The following is a 25,343-nucleotide window of genomic DNA, read 5'->3' as shown; positions in this document are numbered from 1 at the left end:
CATCGGGGGTGTTTTTAGATTATACTGGAAGGCTGTACTTGAAATAAAAAAGACATAAAGAGTGGTGTAGTGAAGCCACTGAGAGGACCTTTGGTCATATTTGATTGATGGTCCAGGTTGCAAGCGGCCAGTGTCAGGATTAAAATATTTATCAGCTTCAGGAAGTGTTTCTGTGCCGCGCCACACGTCACTGTTTGGCTTCCACCTCTGTGCTGTGAGCCAGTGGTCATCCATCCTGCTTTCAGTCTCAACAGCAGCGACTTATTAGTGAGTTAAGCTCCTTTCAGCATCTATTAAGGAAGCTATTTACCATGTTGTTTTACATCCCAAATTGGCCATTAGACTAATAACAATGTGTTGGCTTGCATCATGCAAACCAAGACAAATGGAAGTTTGTAATTCCTTCTTTGGGATAATGGATTTCTTAACCAGAAAATCACATAAATTGCTCTTGTGAATACTTTACTATGTATCTTAAACTATCTGTAAATCATTCCTCACATTAGTAAAGTTAACGGAAATATTTATGTCCTCAGGCTTCTTGAAGAGCCGCGACCGCTCACATCAGAAGTTCTACTCGCTGATGACCAAAACTCAGATGTTCATCCGCTTTATCGAGGAATGCTCCTTCGTCAGCGACAAAGACGCCAGTCTTGCCTTCTTTGACGACTGTGTGGACAAAGTAAGTGTGGTATTTAATCATGTAAAAAAAAATACTTTATTTATGTGTTCATTTTGATGCAGTGGAATTAAGCTTCTCACAAATATACAAAAAAGGTTTCTCCTTTTCCTTAATTGTTGATGTTGTTACCCTCATCTCAGTCCTCTGTCTGTGGGAGAGGTTCTACTTTTCTCACCAGACCTCTTTGTGCTCGACTCATTGTAATATTAATAGTTTCCACTCGTCTGCAAACCTTTCCTTTTCCAATTTCTTGAGTTTTTCTTTCTTTCCCTTTCTGCCTTTGTTTGCGAGCAGCTCTACAATTCAGAGCGGAGTGCAGACAAAGGAGGCAAGGTAAGTCTGTTGTTATTTGATTTTCCATTTTCACCTGTCTTGGCTGCATTTTGTTTTCAGGCAGGGCAATTATTGCATGGTGCATGGTCGCAGCAAACAACAAAATAGGTTGTTCAGGAAACAATATTTGTCTGCTAGAATCCTAGAAGTAAGTAGCATGGCTTTAGAAAACCTTCTTCCCCGGCAGCTTTAGTCAGAGCTTTCATGGTATTTTTTATCAGTATGTAATTTAGATGAGTTCCCCATGATTCAAACTCAATCATCGTCCCAGATTCTTCCATTTTTAATGAATATTGGAATATTCTCGGTCCACATCAAATTTGCTGCAACAGCAATTCGTCCTGAGATAGCAAAAGTCTCATAGAAATTCCTTGCGCAGTTTTCTGCAAAGATTCTGCCCTAAATTTTTCATGACTCGAGAGAGTGAAGGCTTTTAACGCTTCACTGATTTCTGAAGTGCTAACAGAGCTTGAAGTTAGATTTTTTTTTTTCTTTTTAACATCCCCTGGGCTCACACCCTTCAGTGTGCCAATATGAAGAGCTTTGGAGAGGCTGACAGTGGGTCTTGTGTGCTCCACTGGGAGCGTTTTGCGTCATGTGACCCCGGGTGTTCACAGGGCAGTGTTCCTCTATCAGACTGCATGTGTATGCTGAAGGTTAAATTTTTTGTGTTTGCAGTCTAAAAGATCGCACAGTCACTCGGCTCTCCAGTCACGTCTGTGGGTCACTGGTTCTTGCAGGTGACATTTGTAACAGACTCTGAAATAGACTTGGCTGTCCTTGGATTACTTGTGTATGTGCGTGTTTGTGTGTGTGTTCTGGCTGTAATTGAGACATAGTGGAAGTGACTCCAGAGGCCAGCATCTACAGCCCCCCCCCCCACTGTGTGCTCAGGCCTGCAGCGGGGCCCAGGTCTCCTCGGTCCTCCTTGTGTCAGCTCCACGGACGATTAAATCCTCCAACTGTCTTGCTGCACTGTGGCTGGATTACATTATCTGCTCTCACACTGCAACCACTCAGCCCACACACAGACACACTCGACTACACACAAACACACACACACAGCAGTTACATACAGAAAGAAAAGGTTAAAACATATTGATCCCCGATGGAAAGTAGCTCATTGCAGCAACAAAACAAATAAAATCCAGCAGGGGAACAAGACAGAAGTTAGCATAATCACACAAATGAAATTCAATGACATTAATTTAAAAGCAGTAGAAAAACAAACTGTATAGGGCAAAATTGTTGTGGGGGGTTTCATAAATCAAGACTGAAATTTAAAGATCCAGTCAGTAATTTATTTAACAAATGGGCTACATTACAGGTGTGCTTACCTACATTTTTGGACCAGGGGCCACTAAAGTCAGGGAATATGCATTTTAAGGAGTGGTTTGGCATTTAGGGAAATGGTTTTTTGCTTTCTTAACAAGAGTTAGAGAAGAAGATTGATACCATTCTTGTGTCTCCACAGTAAATTTGTGGGTAGAGCCAACAGCTGGCTGTCTCAGCTTAGCATAAAAACTAGAAATACAGGAAAACTGCTAGCCTTGCTCCATGCAAAGGTAACTAAATTTGTAAAATGACAAATTTTGGTTTCACTGGAGCATTAGTGATGTTGGTAGGTGGATGTTTTGAAACTCTTAAACATGCAGTCAGTAGATGGTTTTGGCTGAATATATTATTGAATAGTGTAAATTAAAGGGATATTTTGCCCATTTTCAGCCAGCTTTGTACAATTACAGTTTGAGGAGTATGTGTAAATGAACTGTGGTAAACTTCCTTCCATCTTACCAGTACCCAAATCTCCCTGCTCACCATCCAACTCACATCAACCAGATGATGCGTTTCATGTCATCCAGCGGTTTTTGGATGGCTCTAAGTCTGTTGTTTGGACTATAGATTTTACTTCAGCATTTTCGTATGTCCACCACCACCGTAAACATACGAAACTCGGATCAAACTGTGAAACTAGACAGTGCTGATCAAATGTGAACTAAGATTCTGTTACTGTGTTGCCTATTTCTTGCCTTAACTTTTTTCAGAAAAATACATTTTAACTCTCTGATTAGCTGTAATTAGAAATAAAACAGTCCTTTTTTTCTGTTTTTTTTTGTCACATAGCACCAATTTCAAAAATAAAAATAGCAAAAATAGCTCAGTTTTTGAAAAGACCATCTTCGGCAGTAAAAATATTTCTTTAACTACTTTTACAAGTTGGTCTGCAGTCATTCAACAGACACTGGGTGTCTTCTCTTTTTTGTGCACTCAGCCTCTTGGAAAGCTCCCTGATCCAGATGAACTGAATGTTCTTTGAGTGGTATAAACAAGACGTTGTCGTCCCACCTGTCTGTGTTTCTTTTTTTTTCTGATGTCTGAACTGAGAGCAGACCTGCCTGTTTGACAGATTGCTTCTTCATCATCACCACAGCTGTCTCTAGTCTCTGTGGAGCAGCAGTGTAGTTTGTCTCACATTAAAAAAACATTATATATGTGAGGGAGGGGGGGTGCTGCAGAACTCAAAGATCTCAAGTCAACATCATAATTATTTGGATAGTTTGTTTTTATTGACATTGCGAAGAGGAAAACGTAAAATGACACACAACTACAAGAATAACACAATCAAGTCAAGACTTATTTTCATTATGGTCACTGTAACGATAGCAAAGAAGCAGCAGTCCAGGTGAGTCGGCAGTATCATAACACCAACAAACCATCACTACATATACAGGGTTCCCACAGTCATGGAAAACCTAGAAAAGTCAGGGAATTTGCCAATCTTATTTTCAAGGTCTAAAAGGTCATGTTATTAGTGAAAATCATTAAAACCTTTGGAAAGTCATGGAAGTTTATTGTGTGTCATGAAATTGTTTCAGCACTTCGATTGAAAACCTTCGATGTAATGTAACCTAGCAGCAAATCTGTTTTCTAGAGCTGTGAACATAACGTAGGTCTAATATGCTTTGATGTTTGATGTTTCTCCCTTCATGTATGTATTTCAGTTAGCTGAAAATGTGTTTAATTAGAGTTTGAATTTGAGATATTTGAATACTGCCAGATAAGTGGGTGAAGTTTATTTTAATTATTACTGTGGGTCCTTGAGAAGTCATGGAAAAAGATTGTCCATGAAAATGTGTGGGAACCCTGTATACACCTGCATCATCATCAATAAAATCACTTCAACTCAAACTAAATTTTAGAAGTTGGTAAGATTATGCTTCGATTAGTCGAACTAACTTGACTGAGATGTTGTTTTTTAAATCCAAAAAACATTGTTTTTCCAAATATTCTGCAGTTCTTAAAATGTTTTCAGGATCAAACCAGCATTTTTATTAGCGACCAGCATTGGTTTCATTTTAGTAAAATGCTGTTACACACATCTATCCATCCATTTTCTGCCACTTTTATCAAATTTTGGCAAAATTTCCTTTACCCTGGCCACATCCTCTAACATTTCCTGTTGGTTCCCTGATATTATTGGATATGTAGTCTCTCTGATGAGGTCTGGGTGTCTTTGCAGGATATTTCTATGGGTAGGCATCCTGATCAGTTTTGTGAATCATATCAGCTCCTTCCAGTGTAAAAGAGCAGTGGGTCCTCTCTGACCTCAGATATGTTCAGAGAAAACCTCACAGAAGTTTATATTAACCTTCAAAGTACTGTATTAGACACGAGAAATAATGAAACTTCTTAGTCTAAAAGGCTTTAAACTGCACCAAAGAAGAGACACTTGATTTGACTCCCACACTTTACAGCTTTGACTGAGGTTATTATCAAACTTTAATTATCATCAGACTAACAAGGCTGAATTATAAACTTTCAGCTCGTTCTTCGCTTCCCTCCCATCCGCCATGAATAAAACCATTTCTTGTAGCTCTAAAGCCTGTCATTAAGCACTTCTCAATTTATGATGTTTCCCTCTGTGACCCTTCATTTTTTATATCCACCATAAAGCTCAAACCTCCCGCTTTAAGATTCACTCTGAAAACTGGAGGTCTCATCTGTAAGCTCTGCCAACATGGCTGCAGTAAAATATGTGCAGTAACTCCAAATGTCAGTGATGATGGGTGTCGTCCATTGCTCTCGCTGTATTTCATTTTGCCACCAAGATGTTTTTTTTTCCCCCTGGGACATTTTAATAAAATAAAACACCTTTTCTCACGATTGAGCAGCCATAACCTGTTATCTTCTGGATGAGGGGTTGTGTCTGGAGTCATGCTGGCTTAAATTCAGCCCTTTACAGTAATTTAATGCTCCCGCCGAGTTGATTGCAGGCTCGTACCTGCAGTGTATCAAACACACAGGACAGACTGCCAGGGGCTTAATTCATAGCAGAGTCCTTCCAATACATCTGTAGATTGCTAACATGTCTATATGAGTATACTGACAATGGTGGATGAAGTTCTCAGACCTTTTACTTAAGTAAAAGTAGCAGCACCACATTGTAGAAAACCTCAGTTTACAGCAAGTAAAGGTCGTGCTTCAAAATTGTTAAGTTTAAGTACAAAAGTATAAGCATTAATATAAAGTTAAAATGCCAAACATAATACTACTCATTATTCCACATGGTTTATTTCAGAATTATATATATTAATGGATGCATGCATGTGCACATTTCTTTGATGTTTCAGCTGGCTAAGTTGGCACTTATTTTAAGTATTTGATATACTGCGGGTCAGTTTTTGATCGTGTTAAAGAATTTGAGATGGGTTTTGGTCTCAGGACCACTTTTTGAAGGTCAAGAACCCTGTTTGAAGTCTCCTGTTGGACTCAATCATAGTTTTTGTCTTTTCTCAGTCTCTGACAAAGAAGAATCAACTTTATTTCAAGACTGTGCAACTGCAGGGATATCACTCAATTGCCTGTGCAAAAAAATGACTGTTGCGTTAAGATGATTAAGTAGATTTCAGCTCCTTAGTGTGCCTTGTTCTCAAGACGGCTTTTTAAGGGTCTCAGCCTCATCTTAAAATGGGCTGCATTTTTTCTCAGTCTTGTCCTGGTCCAAGACAGAGTAGACTGGATTTTATTTCAAGACTGGTGAAGGCTACAACTACAAAAAGGGAGCATTAAATAGAGATGGTTAAGTTAATTCCAGCTTCTTAGTGTTTGTATTTGTTGCAAATTGTTCTTAGTTACTCTCCATCACTTTATATTAATAAATCAGAATATATAACAGTGGTAAGTAAAAGTTTCAGTGTGCAGTAGAAGATCTCTGTAGTGGAATAAACTTGCTGCTCACACACTGACACTGCTCCCCTGTGGTACAGATTTAGATTTATAGAGTCGACACAGTCTGACTGGTCGAGCGACCTATTGATCCATGTGTATAGACTGAATAAATCCTCTTGCTCTGCATAGATTTTTTCACTTTCTGGCAAGTCTGATCTTCGAAGACGTCCGTGATTCAAAGTGCTTTCTGTCATTTTCTCGCACATAAACCACAGCAGGACTTTGTATCAATTAATCCTTAAAGGTGGTTTTACATTTAATTATTTAGCTAGTAATGAGGAGTACTTCTCAGCCTGTGAGTGCAGTTAAATTATGTCTTCTGTGATTTTGGAAGTGACATCTTGAGTTTTTGGACTTGGGTTTGGAGATCAATCGGGGGTGTTGAGTATGAAAAACACAGGTGTTTACAATCTATGGACAGTCTAATTAGAACAGAGCTACTGAGATGCATTATAGGAAGTGCATGAGAGGCAAGAGTCAGGCTAGCTCAGTCTCGAATGCATCCGCTTTGATCGTTAGTTCTTTTTAATCAGTTTTAGCTTTATTGGTCGGTCAAGTATCTTTATGCATACAAATAGTTTCACTTCACTTTCTTGTAGGTCTTAGTGTACTTTCACAGTTGAAAGAACAAATGTTCAGGAGCACAGTTTAATTAAATATATAAATAATACACATATGTGGCTGAAATGCCTGATTAAACAATTTTTCTTCTTGGCTTGGCATTAGAGTTCATTTTATAATAGCATGTGTTCCACACAGCGCTGTTTTTGTGTGTTTGGGGTCACGTGTGTGTAAGTGCGGCAGCACCTCTGTCCAGAGCATTGAAAGAGAGCAGAGGAGAATGACGGACAGACAGACTGAACATGTCACTTTATTTGGTTCCTGCTTGCTTTCTGTGGTTGTGAACAGAACTTTTGACTCTCAGAGAGATGGATGGAGACTGAGAGAGAAGCAAGCTGCAAACAGCTGTTTCTATGTGCCTTCTCCAGCTGAGTGTGACAGAGATCTTTTAACAAGTCCAAAAACTGTTGAGCCCTTTGTGAGTGCTATGTTCCTATTTAATGTCTCTGATTGAGAAATATACTGAAATGGGCTATATAACATGATTTGCTGAGAGAAATCAAGCAATTCTATGTAAAACTGGACATTTAGCACCCACCTCTTTTCTCCATGGAGTGATCCTTTGTTTCATAACCAAATTTACCCACAACTGTGATGATTAACTGTGACTGTTGGCCATAGACTGAATAATTGACTATGCCGGGACAGTGATTGATAATATGGACATTTTATTGCACAATCTGTATATTCAACTCTAATATACTATGTAATAGGTGTTATTCAATATTGGAACCCATCAGCTATGGGTCTGATGATGAAAAAACCACTTTGGGTGAGGGCCAATATTTAAGGTGTTGCTGTGCAGCCAGTGGATATCCAGGGCAAGTCGTCCACATCCACTCTTTTTGGCTAATCTGTATAAACGGATAGGCATTTGAATGCAGATATATAATAAGAGAAAGCTAATCAAAAGTTAATAGTCAATGAGTTCCAAGACTGCACTTTGGCTAATGCATTTTTCCTCTCAACACAAACTGTTTATCTGCAGCTCAAACGCGATTGATCAATACAACATGGACTACAAATGTAAACCAGAATTCCTCCAATATCAAATTCTTGTCCACAGATTCTGTATTCACATGCAGATAGCTGTTAACAGAGATTGGCTCAGCATCATACAATATGTTGCACAGCAGCAGACAAATAGAGGAAGATCGAGAACCGAACTAGCTTTGTGTGTGTGTGTGTGTGTGTGTGTGTGTGTGTGTGTGTGTGTGTGTGTGTGTGTGTGTGTGTGTGTGTGTGTGTGTGTGTGTGTGTGTGTGTGTGTGTGTGTGTGTGTGTGTGTGGTGACAGAAGTGGGCTGCAGAGAGGTAGAGTGAGAATAAAAAATGAGAAAAAAGAAAGAGAAAGGGAAGCATGTTCACTCGGGAAAACTAGGTCACCTGCTGTCATCCTCCCTCAGCTTTCCCCGACACTCATTCTGTAGGAATCCTGCTATCAGGGTGACGGCTACAAAGCTGCTTTGAATTTATGCTTCAGTAAAAAAAAAAAAAAAAGCTTTTCAGAGGTGAATCAGCTGGTGTCAGAGTCAAGGCCCACCTATGCAAACACGGAAATATTTATTGCAGGGCATAATGTCAAGATCTGTGTTTAAGTTACTCCCTACAACCATCGACTGTGATGGATGAGGGGTCATGGTATCACCACTAAAACACCTCAGTTCATGTTTGTGTGTTCTGTGCTTCAGGTGGACAGCGACAGGCCGGAGGAGACCAGGCTGATAGAGATTGATGAATCTCAGCGCAGTGAGCACACAGTCTTTATCACACCTCCAGAGCTGCCTCCTCTGCCTGAGGGGGAAGAATATCCACTCTGCTACAGGTAATAACTCTACTTCACCTAGAGATTTTAGACTCTAACTCTACTACTTGATGTTTTATGTTTAGTCATTTTTTTATGTTTTGATATTATTTCCTATGTTTTGGTAACATTTTTCACTTACAATAACTGTTCAAGGTAGTAATATGGGTGTGTGGATGTGCCGTTTTGACAACGTGTTATGTGAGCTACCCATCGTGGAAGATTTAAAAAGCAGCTAGCAGTTAGTGTCTAACTCAAAGAAGAAGAAAAACGACCAAAAATGTCCTCAAATTAGGAAAACATTGAGCTCTGGGAGCTTAACTCCAAGCAGAGAACAAGATCATATTGCAGGGACAGTAAATGCTGTTATTGCCATATTATGCCATTGTTATTGTTTAGAAAGAGCTGATTAGTTCGCCCTTAGTTTGGTCCTGTCTAAGATTGCAAAGACTGCATAAGAAGGGACTTTGTGGTGGCTCTATAGAGACAGAACGCAACGTGTCATACCCCGAAAACCATACCCACTGGAGCAGACAGCTCTCGGCGCCACAATATGCAAACAAGGGCTGATTCACGAACAAAATGCCTTTAGATAGCTCAAAACATTTGATATCAGCAAGTCAAATAAATACTTTAGCACCTTGTGTCTCCCAAAAACGGAGAGTAATAGTTAACTTCAACCTCTACAGTTTGGTCAGATTAGAAAAATACTTGCCGATCACAGTACACAATGGGTCAGAATCCCAGCCCCCCCAATTTACTCTGCTGATTGTTTGTTCTTGTATCCACTTTTGTCTTTTAAAAGTTTTGTTTTTCGGTTCGGCAGCTTATAAAAACTTAGCTCTGGATTCTTCACAGTGTTGGTAGTGCATCCCATAACACAGCAGCTTTCACGGTTTTTTTGTTGTTTGCTAGCAGATAGAAAAGACAAGGAGGCACGCTCGCTCAATACAAAGTCAGTGGAGAGTGATGGATTGTTGTCCCACCCGGTGGGGGTGGGACTTTAATGCACTCTGTTTCTATAATGCAGTCTCTGTGCAAGAGGACTGTTGTAACTGAGCTTCCACATTAGAAAGAGCAACAACACGCAAGGTATTATTAGACTGACCACTAGCATGAGTTGAGCCATGCTTTTGAACACTTAGCAGACCGCTGCTTTAGCTTTTGAAGTCTAATGTTATTTGTAAATGGGAAATATATTCTACCTCTACTTTGATGTTAAGTGCCATCTTCTATGAAGCTAACTGAGTACTGTCACCTAACAACAGGAGGAAGACTGAAAAATCAGAATAATACATCGTGTTGAAAGCTGGTTAATTCATTAGCTGATTGAGGACCAGCAGGAGTCCAGCCCCCTCACTGGGACCAAACACTGAGCACTGTTGCTGGACTGAGTGCGTCTGAACATGTGCTATTTGTATTCTGCAGTTCTGCTTTGCACTAAATAATTTAAGCCAAGAGATTTCTCAGAACCACTTAAATTAAGCTCCCCTAATAATCCATAATGACCAACAGCTTTCCAGAATTCATTATCAGCTCTCTTTGAAGATAATTTCAGGCAAACTGTTTTAACGGACCCTGTAACCTTGGAAGAAATAATTTAATGTTAGATAATACCAAAAAGTATTTTTTCTTGCAGACACCAGGAACTGGGAGAGAAACTGTGTGCCTGCTGTCACTAATGTGTGTGCATGCATGTGTGTGTGTATTCTTCATCAGGTATGATGGTTTCCCAGTGTTGAGTCTCGACCTGTTTGACCCTGTGGAGGGCCTGCGGACGCCCTCCTCTCGCCTCGCTGCCAGGCACAGCTGTCCCACCAGCCCTGCCCCCATGTTTAGACGCACCAAGCAGGTCAGCACAGCACTAACTCACTATTGTCACAGAATGATTTATTGATTTAGGTACTGAGCTGCTGCTCCTCTCCAGAGTTGCCTGAGATAAGAGCAACAACACAAAGTTAATTTTCTAAATTGCAAAACCTGCACACAAGTTTCTATAATCTTCTGATAAATCACTCTCAAAATAAAGTAGAGCCAAGAGAGTCAATCAGTTTGACAACAATTCGGTGTGCACACAGAACTGCCTTTTGAGAACCACCATAGACCCATTTTCATCAGTTTTGTGGGTGGACATGAGATCTAGCAAGCTAACTGAATATGCCAAACAGAACTGAAATACACCATCTAAAAGCTGGGAACCTGAACATTAATTTGAGATGCCCTTCAGCAAGGCGTGTCCAGTGTTTCCATTCAGAAATCTGTTCTAAATGTCTTTTGGTTAGGCACCTATTCAAATTTTCAAGTTCAGAGTACATCAGGCCTTAAAACATTATTGTTGAAGTTGTTGCAGCAATTTCTGAGTTGATAACATTTGTTACACAGATTTGGTGCAGAATTTAACAATTGATAGAAATCAAGATTCAAGAATCTCATCAAAATACCACCTTAAGACACCAGGACTTTTGGGAACACCACACAAAAATCCTTTCTGTAAGAACTGCAATTGTCTGCGATTGGATGGCGAACAACTATGTTCTGGAAACTGCAGAGAAACACCCTTAGTGTCAGTATACCCATGACAGCCATTCATCCTCTGCATGCTTTAAATCTCTAGCTTGTGGTTGTAGAGTTTCAATAGACTGTAATTACCCTGAAGGTCACAAAAGGTCATTTTATACAGTTAGGTCTATTTAAAAAAATATGGTGTCACTACAATGAAATAGCTACAATAAGGGTCAGCATCATCACACTTCAATAAAATGGGCTCATTGAATCCACAAGAGACTCAGCTTTTCAGTCATACTACATACACAGACTGTAGGGACCCCTGTATGCAGAAATTTTCAAATATAATAGGCAAAGACAACACATCTATACTGCATTCAAAAAATTGCATTGGGACTAATAAAATGGGTATGCTTTTAAAGCGGAGACTTGTGGGTACCCATAAAACAAATTTTCAGTCAGATATCTTAATGTTAGAGGTCAAAGGACACCTCTGAAAATGGCTATGCCAGTTTGTTCCCTCGTGTGTTATTTAGCCCACTTCCTGGCAATCTAGTATGACATGGTTGGTACCAGTGTATGCCTAAGGTTGTCTAGTTTTACATGATACTACTATTTTTACTATCTTAAAAATTGAGCTGGCCATAGCCTTTCAAAGACTGTAATGTTGGCAGAGATCGTGGAGGTCCTGTGGGTCTCGTGGGGTTAAGCAGCCCATACATTAAAATAACAGAGATAAGGAAAAGAAAGTTTTATTTCCTTTGAAAGAATAAGTAAATGGATATGATTCACTGGGTCAAGGGTGATGGGATTAACTTCTTTTATTTAACTTTTACAATTTATCTCTAACTTAAAACCCCACATGTCCATAAGCCTGATTTGCGAAGCAAACTTCTTTTCCTTTTCACCCACAGGAGATCAAATCAGCCCAGAAGATAGCAAAGAAGTACTCATCCATCCCCCAGCTCTGGTCCAAGTGCCTGCTCCGTCACTGCTACGGTCTGTGGTTCATCTGTCTGCCAGCGTATGTGAAGGTGTGCCACTCCAAGGTGCGGGCGCTCCGCACTGCGTATGACGTCCTCAGAAAGATGCAGGCAAAAAAACTGCAGCCCCCTGATGAGGTACATTAGCTATTCCCATCCTGTTTTATCATATTTGCCAATTATAGCAATGTTTGCTCTCATCTCAGATCAGCCATTGTTTGAATTTAGCTAAGGACTATTTCTGGGGCTTGTTGTCTTTCTGCCTAAACAATCACACATGTACAAAAACTATACAGGTCTGCTACCGGGTGTTGATGCAGCTGTGTGGGCAGTATGGCCAACCTGTCCTTGCCGTCAGAGTCCTCTTTGAGATGAAAAAGGCTGGAGTCCACCCCAATGCCATCACCTACGGCTACTACAACAAGGTACAGAATATTCCTCTATTGATCAAAATAAAGCCAGAAATTATGCACACTGTCATGGAAATCCCAGAAAAGACACAAAATTTCAAAATAGTATTTTTCAAACTTGGGAAAGTCAGTTTTGGAAAAGTTGTGGAATTTTGGTGTTTGTAATCAAGTAAATTGTTGCTTTAATCTTCCCTGAATTCAATGTAGTAGTTTGTTTTCTACCCGGTACCCTTTCTCCCTCCATGTAGGTCAGCTTGCCAGAAATAACATTTATGGTCATGAATCAAAAAGTTTCTATACCTATGCTATGCCCACTACTACTTTATAATCATGCTGCATTTTTGAGATGGTGCAATGTTGCCATGGACATTTTCTTATGGGTTGTTAAAAAGTTATGGAAAAATATAGAAATTTTGTCCATGAGAATGTGTGGGAGGACACTGACTTATGTCATGTATAATTGGTTTGATGTAAATCTGCCTTATTTACAGAGAAAGTGGCTTTGGGTTTAAGGGAGGACAAATAGTGCAACTCAGCAACTACCCAGTGCAGTGTCTCACACAGACACTAATATGAATATATTAGCCCTGGGACTCCCAAGTGCTATACTGTCACCCTGGGTGTGGTATTTCTTATGTGGGTGTGTTCAGAATATTCTGCTGATTCTGCTGCAAGTTTGACTAATGTTTGAACACACCCATGACAGCAAAATGTCAAACAAATCTCTGGGAGGACTGTCCGATGGGATCCCCCCTTTTCCATCAACTGTAATGGATGAAGACGCAGGCTTAGTCAGAGCCAGAAAAATACAATTAAAGCCAGGAGAGCTGGCTTCTGTACAAATCTGTATTATAGTGACAGGCTGCTATATAAAAAGTGTAAATCCATTGTGGAGTGCATCAAAACGTATGTCACTGAATCTCAGCTGTGATTAGAGACCTAAATATGGCTTTCATAAAGTTGAATGAAATGACTTGTGAAGTCAAATGAGATCTAAAGATGGAGTGATTACAACCTACATGTTGATTGTTTGTTTATGAGTCACAATGGCTGCATAAATAATTGCATCCAAATTATTATACCACTATTTTAGTTGCTCCATCTCTAAAATTCATTCTTCTCTGGTTGGCACTTCATCACACGACCGTCTCTGCATGCGCTCGGCTCGCAGATAAAAGAAACATTTATAACATTTGCAGTGTCCCCCTGCAAGGTTGTATGCTGTCATGTGCGGTCAGCCCCATGTGTCAGGATGAATCGTTGCTCTGTTATCATCGAAACCTGTCCCTGATCTGGCAACCCAGGGAGCAAATACGTAAATTGGCTGATGTGGGACCAGGCTGTCAGGAGACAAGGCAGCAGCAAAGGTTACTCTGTTGTGTTTTGACACCTCGGAGGATCTTATTTTATCGTAGAAATAGAAGGCTTGAGGGACAAAGTGGCCAAATCCTCTACTGCAGCTGCAGTGTTGGACAGCAGCAGGTGTTTATATTCCTCCCCTTTCATGCTTCTTTGAAGTCCAAGGATGGGAAGGAGGAGGGAAGACGTTTTCTGTATATGCATGAGCGCTTATCTATTTATAAAATCCAGATGCTTTGGTGTTAGCTCTAATGGAGGTTTCTAAAATAAAACTGCAAAAAGTAAGGAAAAAATGCTAAATTAGAGACTATCAGTAGCTCCAAAAACCTAAATTCTTCCTGAAACTGTATAGAACATAAAACCTATTTAAGAAAGGGGGGTTATAATGATGACCATGATGTTCCCCTGTGAAAGGATCTCCATGCCAAAGTAATCACTGTTTGCTTTAGTTATCCATGTCCCTGTCATGTGCAGTTTAGATTTTCATTCCCTTTAGAACAGCACTGGAGGCAAGGTGATAAAGGTGCAAAGTGATAGCATGATTCAATTCAGGTTAATATACTGCATTGATTAGTGTCCTGTATACCCAGGAGAGATTGTGGGAATTTGAAGGAGGCTGGAAGAAACCCTGAATTTAAAACATGACATTGGCTCAACATTAAAGGTCATCAAGAGACAATCAAAAGAACACAAATATGCTGAAAACACCAACTAAATTTCAGATTATTGTATGCTGCTGAAGATAACAAAAAGTTTAACTTTCCCAATAGTCATGGGATTTTTTGGATGTTTTAAGGTGTAATCTGGGAGCATCAAAGAATTTTACACAGAGTTAATGTCATGTATTGAATACCCATGTCTTGCTTTAGATGGTAGTTTTTAGACTAACAACAGTGGAGAGACTAGACAGTTCAGTCCCGTAGAAAAACAGCAGTAACAAACCAAGGAGTACCAACATCATCAAGTCAAGACAGACTTGGTCAGGGTTTTTGCACTATGGTAGAACAGTTTGAACAGTTACCTCTTTTTATCTCTACAGCTTGTTTGGCCTTAGTGGGTTAGAGTCTTTAAAAACAGTGCTATTATTTGGATAAGAAACCACACTAGTACCACCACACCAGCAGCCTTTTATTGACATTCTCTGTGTAAATAAATGTTCTGCATAACAGGTGGCTAATAAGAGCTTCATGGTGAGACTGCAAGAAGTCATGTTGAAAACAGCCTTTTGAATAAATATTAGACATCAACCAGTCTTGTTATCCTCTTAAAGGGGGTTTGTTTGTGATTGAAAATGAAACAAATACTAAATTCTTTAGGTACAGTTTATCCATCGGTCAGTTCCTCACCGACCGCAGTAGTCATTCAGACAGAGGGCTTTCATCTTTCGGGAAAAGGCACAATGGTGCTCTTTTTGAAACTTGGGGACTACAGAAAGGAGCAGTGAGAGGATGAAAATGTCTTTAAAAACATCTGCTGGTTTATCCACACACACCCTTAGAGCTTGGCCAGAGATGCCATCAGGTGCCTTGCATGGGTTAATCCTTTTCTAAGATCTGCACTCATCTGCCCTGGATATTACTGGTGGGCAGGGGTCCTGGGAGTTGTTCTCAAACTTTCATAGAATTTGTTCATATGGGAGGGACGCAGACATTACATCAGCACTGCTAATATCTCTCTTGTCGTCTGTGAGGGTACTCAGTCCAGCCCACATGTTTCTGGAGTTAGAGCTCTGGTTGTTAATTTCACAAGCGAACCATGTAGCTGGCTTAAGCTTCGTATTTAACAGTTAACGAGCGAGGTATCAAAACAGTAAATCAGCTATTTATTTATTTATTTTTTAAAAAAGCGACACGTTGCTTAGCTTGTGTGCTGAAGCACAGAGCACGTTAGGACATCTTCATTGGAAAACAACTAAAACGATATGATGTTCAGTCATTTGCATTACATCCTGTTAGGAAGAGGTGTTATAGGAGGAAGAAACTCTCCACTGCATCAATATAAAAGTCTGGTGTGTGAGATTTAGGGAGATTTAGTGGCGTCAAGCTGTTAGGATTGCAGATTTCAACCAGCTGGAATTTCTCCCAATTAGAATACTTTTAGTGTTCATATTTAAATCAGTAAAAACACTGAATGAAGCCGTTTCAGTTTAAAAAACAATGTTTTTCTTGCCTGTTTGTTGTAGAAGGGCTTCTGAGCTAAATAAGCTATAAAATAAAACAGCCTTATTTTGACCGGCTGTATTCCTGCTCTGCTGTTAGATATGAGTTGCCTTTATTTATGACTGATGACTGTAAATTTTGGTTGTATGGGCACAGTAGTCGACCAAAATTTAAGGGGTGAAATACTGTCCCCCATTTGGTTGAACTGGGTGGCTGGAACTTACATAACGCACCGTTAACGGACAGATATTAAATTAGTATCAACGTTCTTCACTTACTCTCAGGAAAAATGTGACTCAGCACATTTAGGGGGAAAACAACTTACTTCCACAACTTCCACTGCACTTACAGTCCTCTCTCAAACACTATAGTGAGTGTGATTGTGGCTTTATCCCAGTGCCTCAGTTGTCTTAACATCTCTGATAACAGCCTCATTTCACCTGGCCCAAATCCTGAAAGCCTTGACAGAGGAGCAGCCAGCGTGATAAAACCAGTCAGTGGCATACCAATTGTGTTTTCTCTCAGGGGGCCTCTGAAGTGTATTTTAAGAGCAGACAGAGGCTGTCGAACGTGACTTGGCCACCAACAGCTGCAGTGCCTCTCCTTTTCCCTTTCTGACGTTGAGAGTGACTGTGGAGTGAACAGTGCTGCAGTAAAGCCTTTGATGAAAAATTCATTCAAGATGAGTTTGTACGGAGCAGGCATTGGGTCAGTTTTAGTTCACTCGGAGAATGTGAGTGAACTAAAACTGTCAACACAAAATGTTGAGTTGAAAATGTATGAATGAAGCTGGAGCTGCACTTCGCACAGTATCTTCATAATATTCAGACTCCTGATGTTCATTAATTTATTTAGTAGATAAGAACATTTCACAGTGGACGGTATTTGAGACATATAAACCACCCGTATTATCCATAACTTTAATTAAAAATGAGCTGACTCACTGCAACAAGAGAATGTAATCAGAGACTTTTCAAAGTAAGTAGTCTGCAACTGTCTTCCTTTAGTCATCTTATATTCTGGTATTTTTCCCTCTTCTCCTCTGTCTCTCTCCTTCTGGTGTCCAGGCGGTGTTGGAGAGCACGTGGCCCTCCAGCACCAGAGGAGGATACTTCCTGTGGATGAAGCTGAGAAATGTTGTTCTGGGCGTGGCACAGTTTAAACAGGCACTACGACGGCACGCTCCCCTCAACCAGAGCCCTCTGTCAGGTAACCACGATCAGTAGCAACTCTGCATGTCTGAGAAAAGGAACGTTGTTGTCTCACTAAACATTTTTTGTTCATTAAGAGAACCTGATGCACAGACTTCTGAAGACGCAGCAACTAAACCTTAGCTTTAACATGGCCCCTATAAAAATGCATTCACACCCAGAGCAACTATGAACACAACACATTCGGGTGATAATGTAGGGACAGTAGTGTCATACTGCCGATCTACAAGTGCACAAGGGTATAAACACATCCCAGTGCCTGCTACTTTTACCAAGACAGAAATATTTACCCTCTCTGGTATGCACGCAGTTAAGAATATTAAAAAAAAACAGCTGAATATATCACTTTAAAATCTGGTTTGTTCTCAGTTTATTTTGTTTTTTCAGCATAACAAAAAGGATGTCTGGCTGTCAAATCCTCATAATCATTATAGCCATATTAACTTAAAATTTGGGTGTCCTTTTTAGTTCAGAAAGGGTTAAACTCAGGACAGTGACTGACTTGTTCTGGTGTATTGACGCTTGTGTATGAGGACAGCTCAAGTTTTGCACTGATGTTATCTACCCAAACATTTCTGCAACAACATCTGCAATATAATTGAGCATGGCAATGGCCATCATATACTTCCATAATAATGTTCTAATACACTCTGAAAAAAAACAAACAAAAATGATTACATAAAAATAACAAGCATAATACAAGCGAGTCTTAATCCAAGATAATAATAAAAAATAAAATCAGTGCTTGAATATAAATAAATCCCTTAGTCTAGTGGCTAATGCTAATTTATTATTCAATATTACAATAGATGATGATCAAAGACCTGCAGATAATTTCATTATAAACTAGAGAAGTTCACTTAGTAGAGTGCAGATCTCCACCGTGTATTTGGGGGCATGTGGGTGGGGAGCAGGGAGTGCCGGTCAGACAGTGTGTCCACAGCTGTGGGACAGTATGCATGACAGTATTGGCAAGCAGGAAAAATATGCAGGTTACATTTCAGGTTAACCAGAGTAGACAGGCTATATGGAGACAAACCTCAGACATTTCCAAAACACCAGCGATATAAAATGTCAATTAAGAGAAGTGAGGCGTCAGCAGTCAATGATGAAATAAAACAGAGCAGTCAATAAAGGTTTTTTAATAAAAGAAACGGTAATCACTACAACCACGAGAGGTCCTTGAGCACAGTCATAAACGTTCACATATAAATAGTAGGATGATGGGTCCAGGAGAGATTAGCTGCGTACAGACTGATACACAGACGCACACAGGCATGCACACGCATCCGAATGCATGATCCCCTCTAGGCTTAACGCCTGGCGTGAGATAACAACTCACAGTCCTACTACAATCTCAAATATTCACATCCATGTTTCTGAAGATCAGAAAAGGAAATCGAACTATCCCCGGTGTCTAAAATCCATATTTATCAGCTGTAATAAATGAACAGCAGAGTTGAATGGGTAAAACTATAAAACACAACTATCTCAACGTGTGATTAAACTCTCCTGCATGCCAGTGAACACCTGCACACCCAACGCATGCTAATCCCAGTCCCTGCTAATCCCTGCTTCTTTAAAATGCTCCCTCTTACCACTCGTAAGCATTGTGTTCTGAAAAGCTCCTGAGTTTGAAGGAGGCAAAGGTTCCTGTAAAACACTCGCATCTAGACGCACCACTAAGAGACGCTAGCCCCTTCACACTCCACTCCCGTCCCACACATCCAACACAATGTTTTCACAGTGAAATAAGAGATGAAAACTACCGGCAGGTTATTATAGTTCTGATGTGTCCTGTTAATTTCTATTAATATCCCAGAGGTTTGGTTTGGTGCTTACTACAGGGAGAAATATAGGCGCATGATCATCTCACCTGTTGTGCACTGACAGAAACATTGTAGTTAATGCTTGGAGCTAAGTAGAAGTGAAGTGTAACAATTAAGTAATTGTTTTCCCTATAATTAGAATCAATTTACATCCAGACCGTCTAAGGTTTTGACAGTTTAAGACCTACTAGTCCTTTCTGGCAAAATGTTTGATAACTATAGGACCTGTAAGAATTGTTACAACCGTTATTTTATTGTGGTGGCAAGAATTTATTCATTATGAAAAATAATTTACAACCCCAATTTCAGAAAAGTTTTGACGTTGCGTAAATTGTAAATAAAAACCAAATGCAATAATTTGCAAATTCATTTTGACCTATATTCTACTGAATACCGTATAAAGACAAGTGTTGATGTTAAAACGAAGCTGAACGGTACATACTGCCATTCAGACGGCATCTTTTACATGGACGTCCCTGTTAGCTTCAGCAACACAACATCAAGCCACATTCTGCATGTGATACAACAGCATGGCTTCATAGCAAAAGAGTGCGGCCACTAAAACTTCAGTTTCAGTTAGTGTCCTCAGTTCCCAAGTGCTTACTTGTTAGAAGAAAAAGAGACGTAAAACAGTGGTAGACATGCTCCTGTCCTAATTTATTTGGAATATGTTGCAGGCATCAAATTCAGAATGACGGTATATTTACAAAAAACCAAAACATTTATGAGTTTGAACATTCAGTATCTTTTCTTTGTACTGTATACAATTGACTATAGGTCAAAAAAGGTTTGCAAATAATTGAATTTTGTTTTCTTTACATTTTCTGAAGCATCACAACTGTTTTGGAACTGTGGTTGTATTTTGAAGTCAGTCACATCTCAGCTTTACACATTAAGTACTTCACTTTTAAACCGTTGTGTCTTATGTTAGTACTCATTCTTACTGTTTATGCAGGTTCAGCTGAACTTATATCAAAATAGATGAGTAGTAAAACATTAAAAATACTGTTTCTTCGTGTTAAAAACATAGTAGGACACAGACTCATTACTCAAAACAATAAAAAGCACGCTTGTGGAGCAGAAATGACTCCCGCCTTCCTTTAACGCCTTGTTGTCTTTGGGCAGATGGCAGCGACCTGGACGCTGTGAGTCACGGCAGCCTGGATAGCTCTGCCGACACTAACCTGGCCGAGCAGGGCCACTACGCCACTGACTCCGCCAAAGTAGACCCCACTGACGATAGATCTAGCACAGGTACACTCAACATGGCTGCTGCTTGACTCAGTCTTTCACAGGCAGCCATCTTGTTCTACATCTTTTTCTTCTCTTTCAATGACATTTTTTTATCCTCCTTCCTTCATTTGTCCCACTCACTCACCAACCGGCCTCTTCCTCGTTTTCCCTCTTCCTCTTAAACCTCCCTCCCTCTGCTGCCTGTTTTTCCACCTTCCTTACGTCCCTGTTGTCCATCCATGTCTCTCCCTGGTTTTGCGGCTGTGGTTTCTGCTGTGCTCTGTCCCTAACCCTGCCCTTCACTCTGGCCCTGCCTGTGTTGCCCTTGCATGCAGTCGGTCGTGGGGGCGGCAGCGCGGGCGCCAGGGCCCCGGTGGCCCACTCACACTGGGGGGGCTCTGAGCTCAGAGAAGCCACCCTCCACCCAGGTAAACCTCTCTGTCAGTCTGCATGTCTATCTCTCTGGTTTCTCTGTCTCATCTTACCTGCTCTGCAACGTTTTTATTTTCTGTCTTCGTCAGCCCTTTCAACGACACGCTTTTCATTTCTCTGTGATCTGGCCTCCTCTCTCTGTCCTCCACTGTGTCATCTCTCTGTCCGACACATCACAGTCTGCTGCTCCTCTCTGGCTCATCTCTTTTTTCTCTCTCACTCTTAGTCTTTGCTTCACCACAGAGTGATTTGTCATTTTCAGTTGTGGCGAGCAATTATCTGGAGGCACATTCTTTTTGATTACGGAAATCATTTTAATCATGGAGATGGCACCGTGGCAGGAGACGTGGCTTTGTGAGCAGAAAGACTGAGAGGGAGCCACAGCTCCCAGCGCAGCAGGAGGGAAGGCCCACGATGTGCAGATCATTGATTATTACAGCCCTGAAATGAGTTTTGTCTCTTGCCATCAGTTGCGAGTCTCTCCGTACTGTATAACAGCCGAGCTGTGCAGCCTCATGCTTTATTTAGAGATGAAGGTTCAGGGGAAAGATGAAAGAGGAGAAGAAATCAGCAGACAGCTGGTTGCCTGGAGACCCGGGGAAGTTTTAGAGACAGATGGAAGAGTCAGCCTGGAGTGACGGCAGCGTTTTTTTCCCCTCTAACGTCAAGTTTTAACAGTTAAATTCATTAGCAGCTGTGAAACTGCAGTTAGTTTCCTTACAGTAACTGTAGATCTCTGCATGCCCTGAGGAGGATTCTTTTATCCAGCAGAGCTTAGCTGCTTTTTCCTCCCCGTTCCTCTGCAACAGTGATGTGCCTCCCAGAAATGAGGAGATTAAAGGGAAGAAATGCCTCACTGGCTTTTTCTTTTATGTATGTTATATTTATTTCTTCCTACCACAATGTAAAGCCACAATTGTTTACACTGGAAAGCTGTTTTTGTTGTTCTCAGGTAAACAAAAGACTTGGCCCTCAAACCTGAACAGTTTGTGTCATGTACAGTTTTGTGGAAGTGCAGCTATTTTGAGAGAAGAGTTGACGTCTTGAAACATTTGTACTTGAATCCTCTGCATAGATTTCCATGTGTTGTGCACTTTTTCTGTGATCTCGTGGTATAATATCTGTGCCTGTTTTGCCCCTCTCATCTAATTACACCTGCGTTTTTCTCTTTGTTCTCTAGGGGATCAATCAGATTTGGGTTATAACTCACTGTCCAAAGAGGAGGTGCGCAGAGGAGACCCCAACGCTCAGGAGTCTGCCCCTGACAAAGATGACAAGAAGGAGAGCGACTGCAGCTCCTGTCAGTAGTCTGTCTGATCTGATATCACCTGATATTTCTGTCTACTGTACCTTCTAAGAAATGATAACTTGGCAGCCTGGCGGCCACACGGGATTTCCCCTTCCTTTGCCTTGATCCTTCTCCTCCAGAGATGATTCATTCTTTTTAGTTTTCAGCATCAAAGTTTTTTATTCGTGTGCTGTCCTTCAGTGGATTTTTTTTTGTTTCAGACTGTGCCGCGTATTAAAGAAAAAGACTGATTTTAAATTGTAATTTCTGTGGTTGCAGTGTCAGAGACAGAGAGCGCCAAGGGGAGTAAAGACTGCCTCCCACAGCTGGACATGGAGGTTCATTCTTCCTTCAAACCCCGTGGCATTGTTCGTAGCAGCTGTCCATATGACGATTCATCCTGTAAACCCAAGAGCTCCACCAGCGCAGGTAGTTTTTTTTTCATTATTATTGTCTATTTAGTGATTTTTGAGAAACATAAACATATGTGCATAAGCATAACAAAATGAGGTATAAAAGAACATATGTAGAAGTAGACTTTTTGATATGGAGACGATACATCTTTTGTAGTGGCATTGGTGTTAACTGGCAGGTTTCAGAACAGTGATCCTCAATTTAAGGCCCCCGGGCTGAAGCTGGCTCCTAATAGGGACCATTTTCTAATTAGCAATAAAAATAAAGTGATTAACTCTGGGAATCGTTTTGAACTTTTAGTATAAATAAGGTACCAAAGTGTTTAAAACGGCATCAAATTAGAGCTTGTTTATTAAAAAAGGGTGCCAGTGGAAGATCCCTGCAACCGCCTAACAAAAGTCCTGGCTAAGCCCCTAATGTCCTGAAATCTTAGAAACATCCAAAAATTAGATAGATAGATAGATAGATAGATAGATATACTTTATTGATCTCAAAACTGAGAAATTGGGATGTAGCAGCGCTATACAGTAAGAACAGAGAATAAAGAGCACACATAATTAATAGAATATAAAGGAATATGCTTAAAAAAAAAACCTAAAAAAACTAAGAGACTGTACATATCTACATATATACATGTGTAAAGTGCGGAACAGTATCTGAATAAATATAAATAGAAATAAAGTCAGCAGTGCAGAGTGACATGGAGCTAAGACCGGAGTTTAAAGCGCAGACAGAGGTGAGTTATTGTACAGGTGGATGGCTTGTGGCAGGAAAGATTTCCTGTATCTGTCCTTTCGACAGCAAAGCTGAATCAGTGTGTTGGAGAAGGTGCTCCGCTGTCGGTCTAGTGTGCGGTGGAGGGGGTGCTCAGCATTGTTCATGATGGCAAGCAGTTTTTTAAGTGTCCTCCTCTCCACCACCGTCTCCACGGTCTCCAGCCTGAAACCCACCACAGAGCCAGCTTTCTTAATGATTTTATTAAGTCTGTTGGTGTCACTGGCTTATAGAAACGTGCTAAAATCCTAGAAACATCCTTAAATTCTGGGGCTGCTGCGACTGGCCCCTGACCTCCTGTCATTTGGAAAAGTGGCCCCCAAGCAAAGCAAATTGAGTGTCCCTGATTTAGAGCCTTTCAGACACGATGCATTTAAAGTAGGTCTAAGTTCCAACTTCCAACTTGTCCCGAATCTTTAGTCTGAACTGAACTTTGCTTACTTTAAGAATCTCAGTGTGATAAATGATTTTAATGGCTGAATGTACAGTCTTATTTTAACAAAGTGTAATCTTAAACTTCTGCTCATTGTGAACATTTTTTAAGGATAGTGATGGGTTGTTCCTCTAAAATGTTGCTTCTCCCAGCTTGCTCAGCTTTTTAATTGCTCACTTGTGTCACTTCTTCCCCTCCCTCTCTTGCAGACAATGTTGCAGGTCTCCTCTTCACGTCCTCCCTGGATGAAATCGGTGAGGTCCACACCAACAGTTTGCTCAGGAGACACAAGAGTGCTCTGGAGGAGGTGGTGGGCAGCGCCAGCAGCGGCTCGGCTCTTGACTGGCAGGCCGTGAGAGGCCTCCGGCTGAGCGGTGACACGGTGGGCAGCAGCGGCAGTGGCACCACTGTTCTTGGCCTGGGTATGAGCCAGGGTGAAACCGACCCAGATAAAATCGCGGGACACCTGGGTGCAGACGTCAAAATTCTGTCTGGTGCCAACTTCAGTAAGAGTAAGAGGCCTCGTTCGCTCGTTCTGAGTGGCTTTGAGGGGCCAGCTGCTAAGGCAGGCGCCATCAGAAGTTGTGACTACAGGGAGGAGGAAGAGGAGGGACAGGACTCCAGTGATGAGGACAGAAGTAACATGGAGGCCATTTTTGATTTGGAGGATCTGGATTTAGACAAGCCTGCCACAGGGGCCGGTGTCAGCGCCCATAAATCCAGCAAATCTCATAAGAAACCTGTCGAACGCAGCGTCAGCTATGGTGGCATGAGCACCTTGACGTCCAGAGGAGCTGTGAAGCGCACAGACATACAGACGGGCTACGACCCTCTATCCCTGCTGGCAGCAGAGTCACAGTCCAAACAGCAAAATGAGGATCAGTACCCAGAGGGGGACGAGTCCAGCACACCAAGCGCCCGGAGGCACCTGGCCAGAGAGATCGAACTCTACATGAACCACATGGGCAGCCCGCTGAGCAGCCGTACACCTAGTCTGGACCTTCAGGACCCGTCCAGCCCCCTCCTCCTCCACCCCTCCTCACTCTCTGCCCCCCGTAGAGCCAGCCTGCCCCACACCTCCCCGCTCAGGACTGCTGGGATGCCACGCTCCCGCACCTTCCACCCACCCTCACCCTCTCAACCCATCTTACGCCAGCGTCTACTGTCGTCACCTTCCTGTCGCAGCTCTAGCACCACCCCCAGCGCCAGCCCTCGACCCAGCCCCTACAGGGAGAGGGCAGATAGGATGAGCCTGGCCTCACCTTCACCCTCCTCCTCCTCTTTCGCTCTCGACACCCTCCTCACACCAACACTAGATGTATTCAAGACCAGCATGGTCTCTGCCGGGAAGGGTGTGGCAGAGAAGGCAAGCCGCTGGTACTCCCGCCTCGCCACGTACACCACACCTACCAAGGTACGAAGTCTTAATTTCAAGTCTCTGCAGATTCCTTTGATATCATACTGAAAATAATTGGAACTAGTGACTGCATGGAATAGGAAAAAAATTGCACTGTTTCTCCACCTCTTCTGGCCTATTACCCTGTTTTTATGCCTCTATGCAGGCGACAGCCTCGGGCAGGGGCATAATTTTTCAGGTTGTCTTTTCTGTCCTATTATCGTGCATGCGATATCTCAAGACTGCTTT

At 41.4% G+C, this 25,343-nt stretch overlaps 1 protein-coding gene across 6 annotated transcripts in view; it reads left to right on the top strand.

Moving 5' to 3' along the window:
- LOC121943806 (C-myc promoter-binding protein-like) overlaps positions 1-25,343 on the top strand; it is an 88,446-nt gene that overhangs the window by 48,199 nt on the left and 14,904 nt on the right. The window contains exons 13-24 of one of the 6 annotated variants that reach the window (XM_088072035.1): positions 537-682; positions 977-1,015; positions 8,556-8,689; positions 10,388-10,520; positions 12,088-12,294; positions 12,453-12,581; positions 17,152-17,293; positions 20,250-20,378; positions 20,693-20,785; positions 21,970-22,089; positions 22,357-22,506; positions 23,908-25,112. In XM_088072035.1, coding sequence (XP_087928161.1) covers positions 537-682; positions 977-1,015; positions 8,556-8,689; positions 10,388-10,520; positions 12,088-12,294; positions 12,453-12,581; positions 17,152-17,293; positions 20,250-20,378; positions 20,693-20,785; positions 21,970-22,089; positions 22,357-22,506; positions 23,908-25,112 — 2,627 coding nt within the window. The remainder of the gene's footprint in view (positions 1-536; positions 683-976; positions 1,016-8,555; positions 8,690-10,387; positions 10,521-12,087; positions 12,295-12,452; positions 12,582-17,151; positions 17,294-20,249; positions 20,379-20,692; positions 20,786-21,969; positions 22,090-22,356; positions 22,507-23,907; positions 25,113-25,343) is intronic. The other 5 variants (XM_088072076.1, XM_088072123.1, XM_088072162.1 and 2 more) reach the window with 5 other exon arrangements.

Source organism: Plectropomus leopardus, chromosome 1 (genome assembly GCF_026936395.1).
Source record: "Plectropomus leopardus strain MGB_pleo_1.0 chromosome 1, ASM2693639v1, whole genome shotgun sequence".
Classification (NCBI taxonomy): Eukaryota; Metazoa; Chordata; class Actinopteri; order Perciformes; family Serranidae; genus Plectropomus; species Plectropomus leopardus.
The sequence above is the reverse complement of the archived record's forward strand: the minus strand, read 5'-3'. Positions and strand labels throughout refer to the sequence as shown.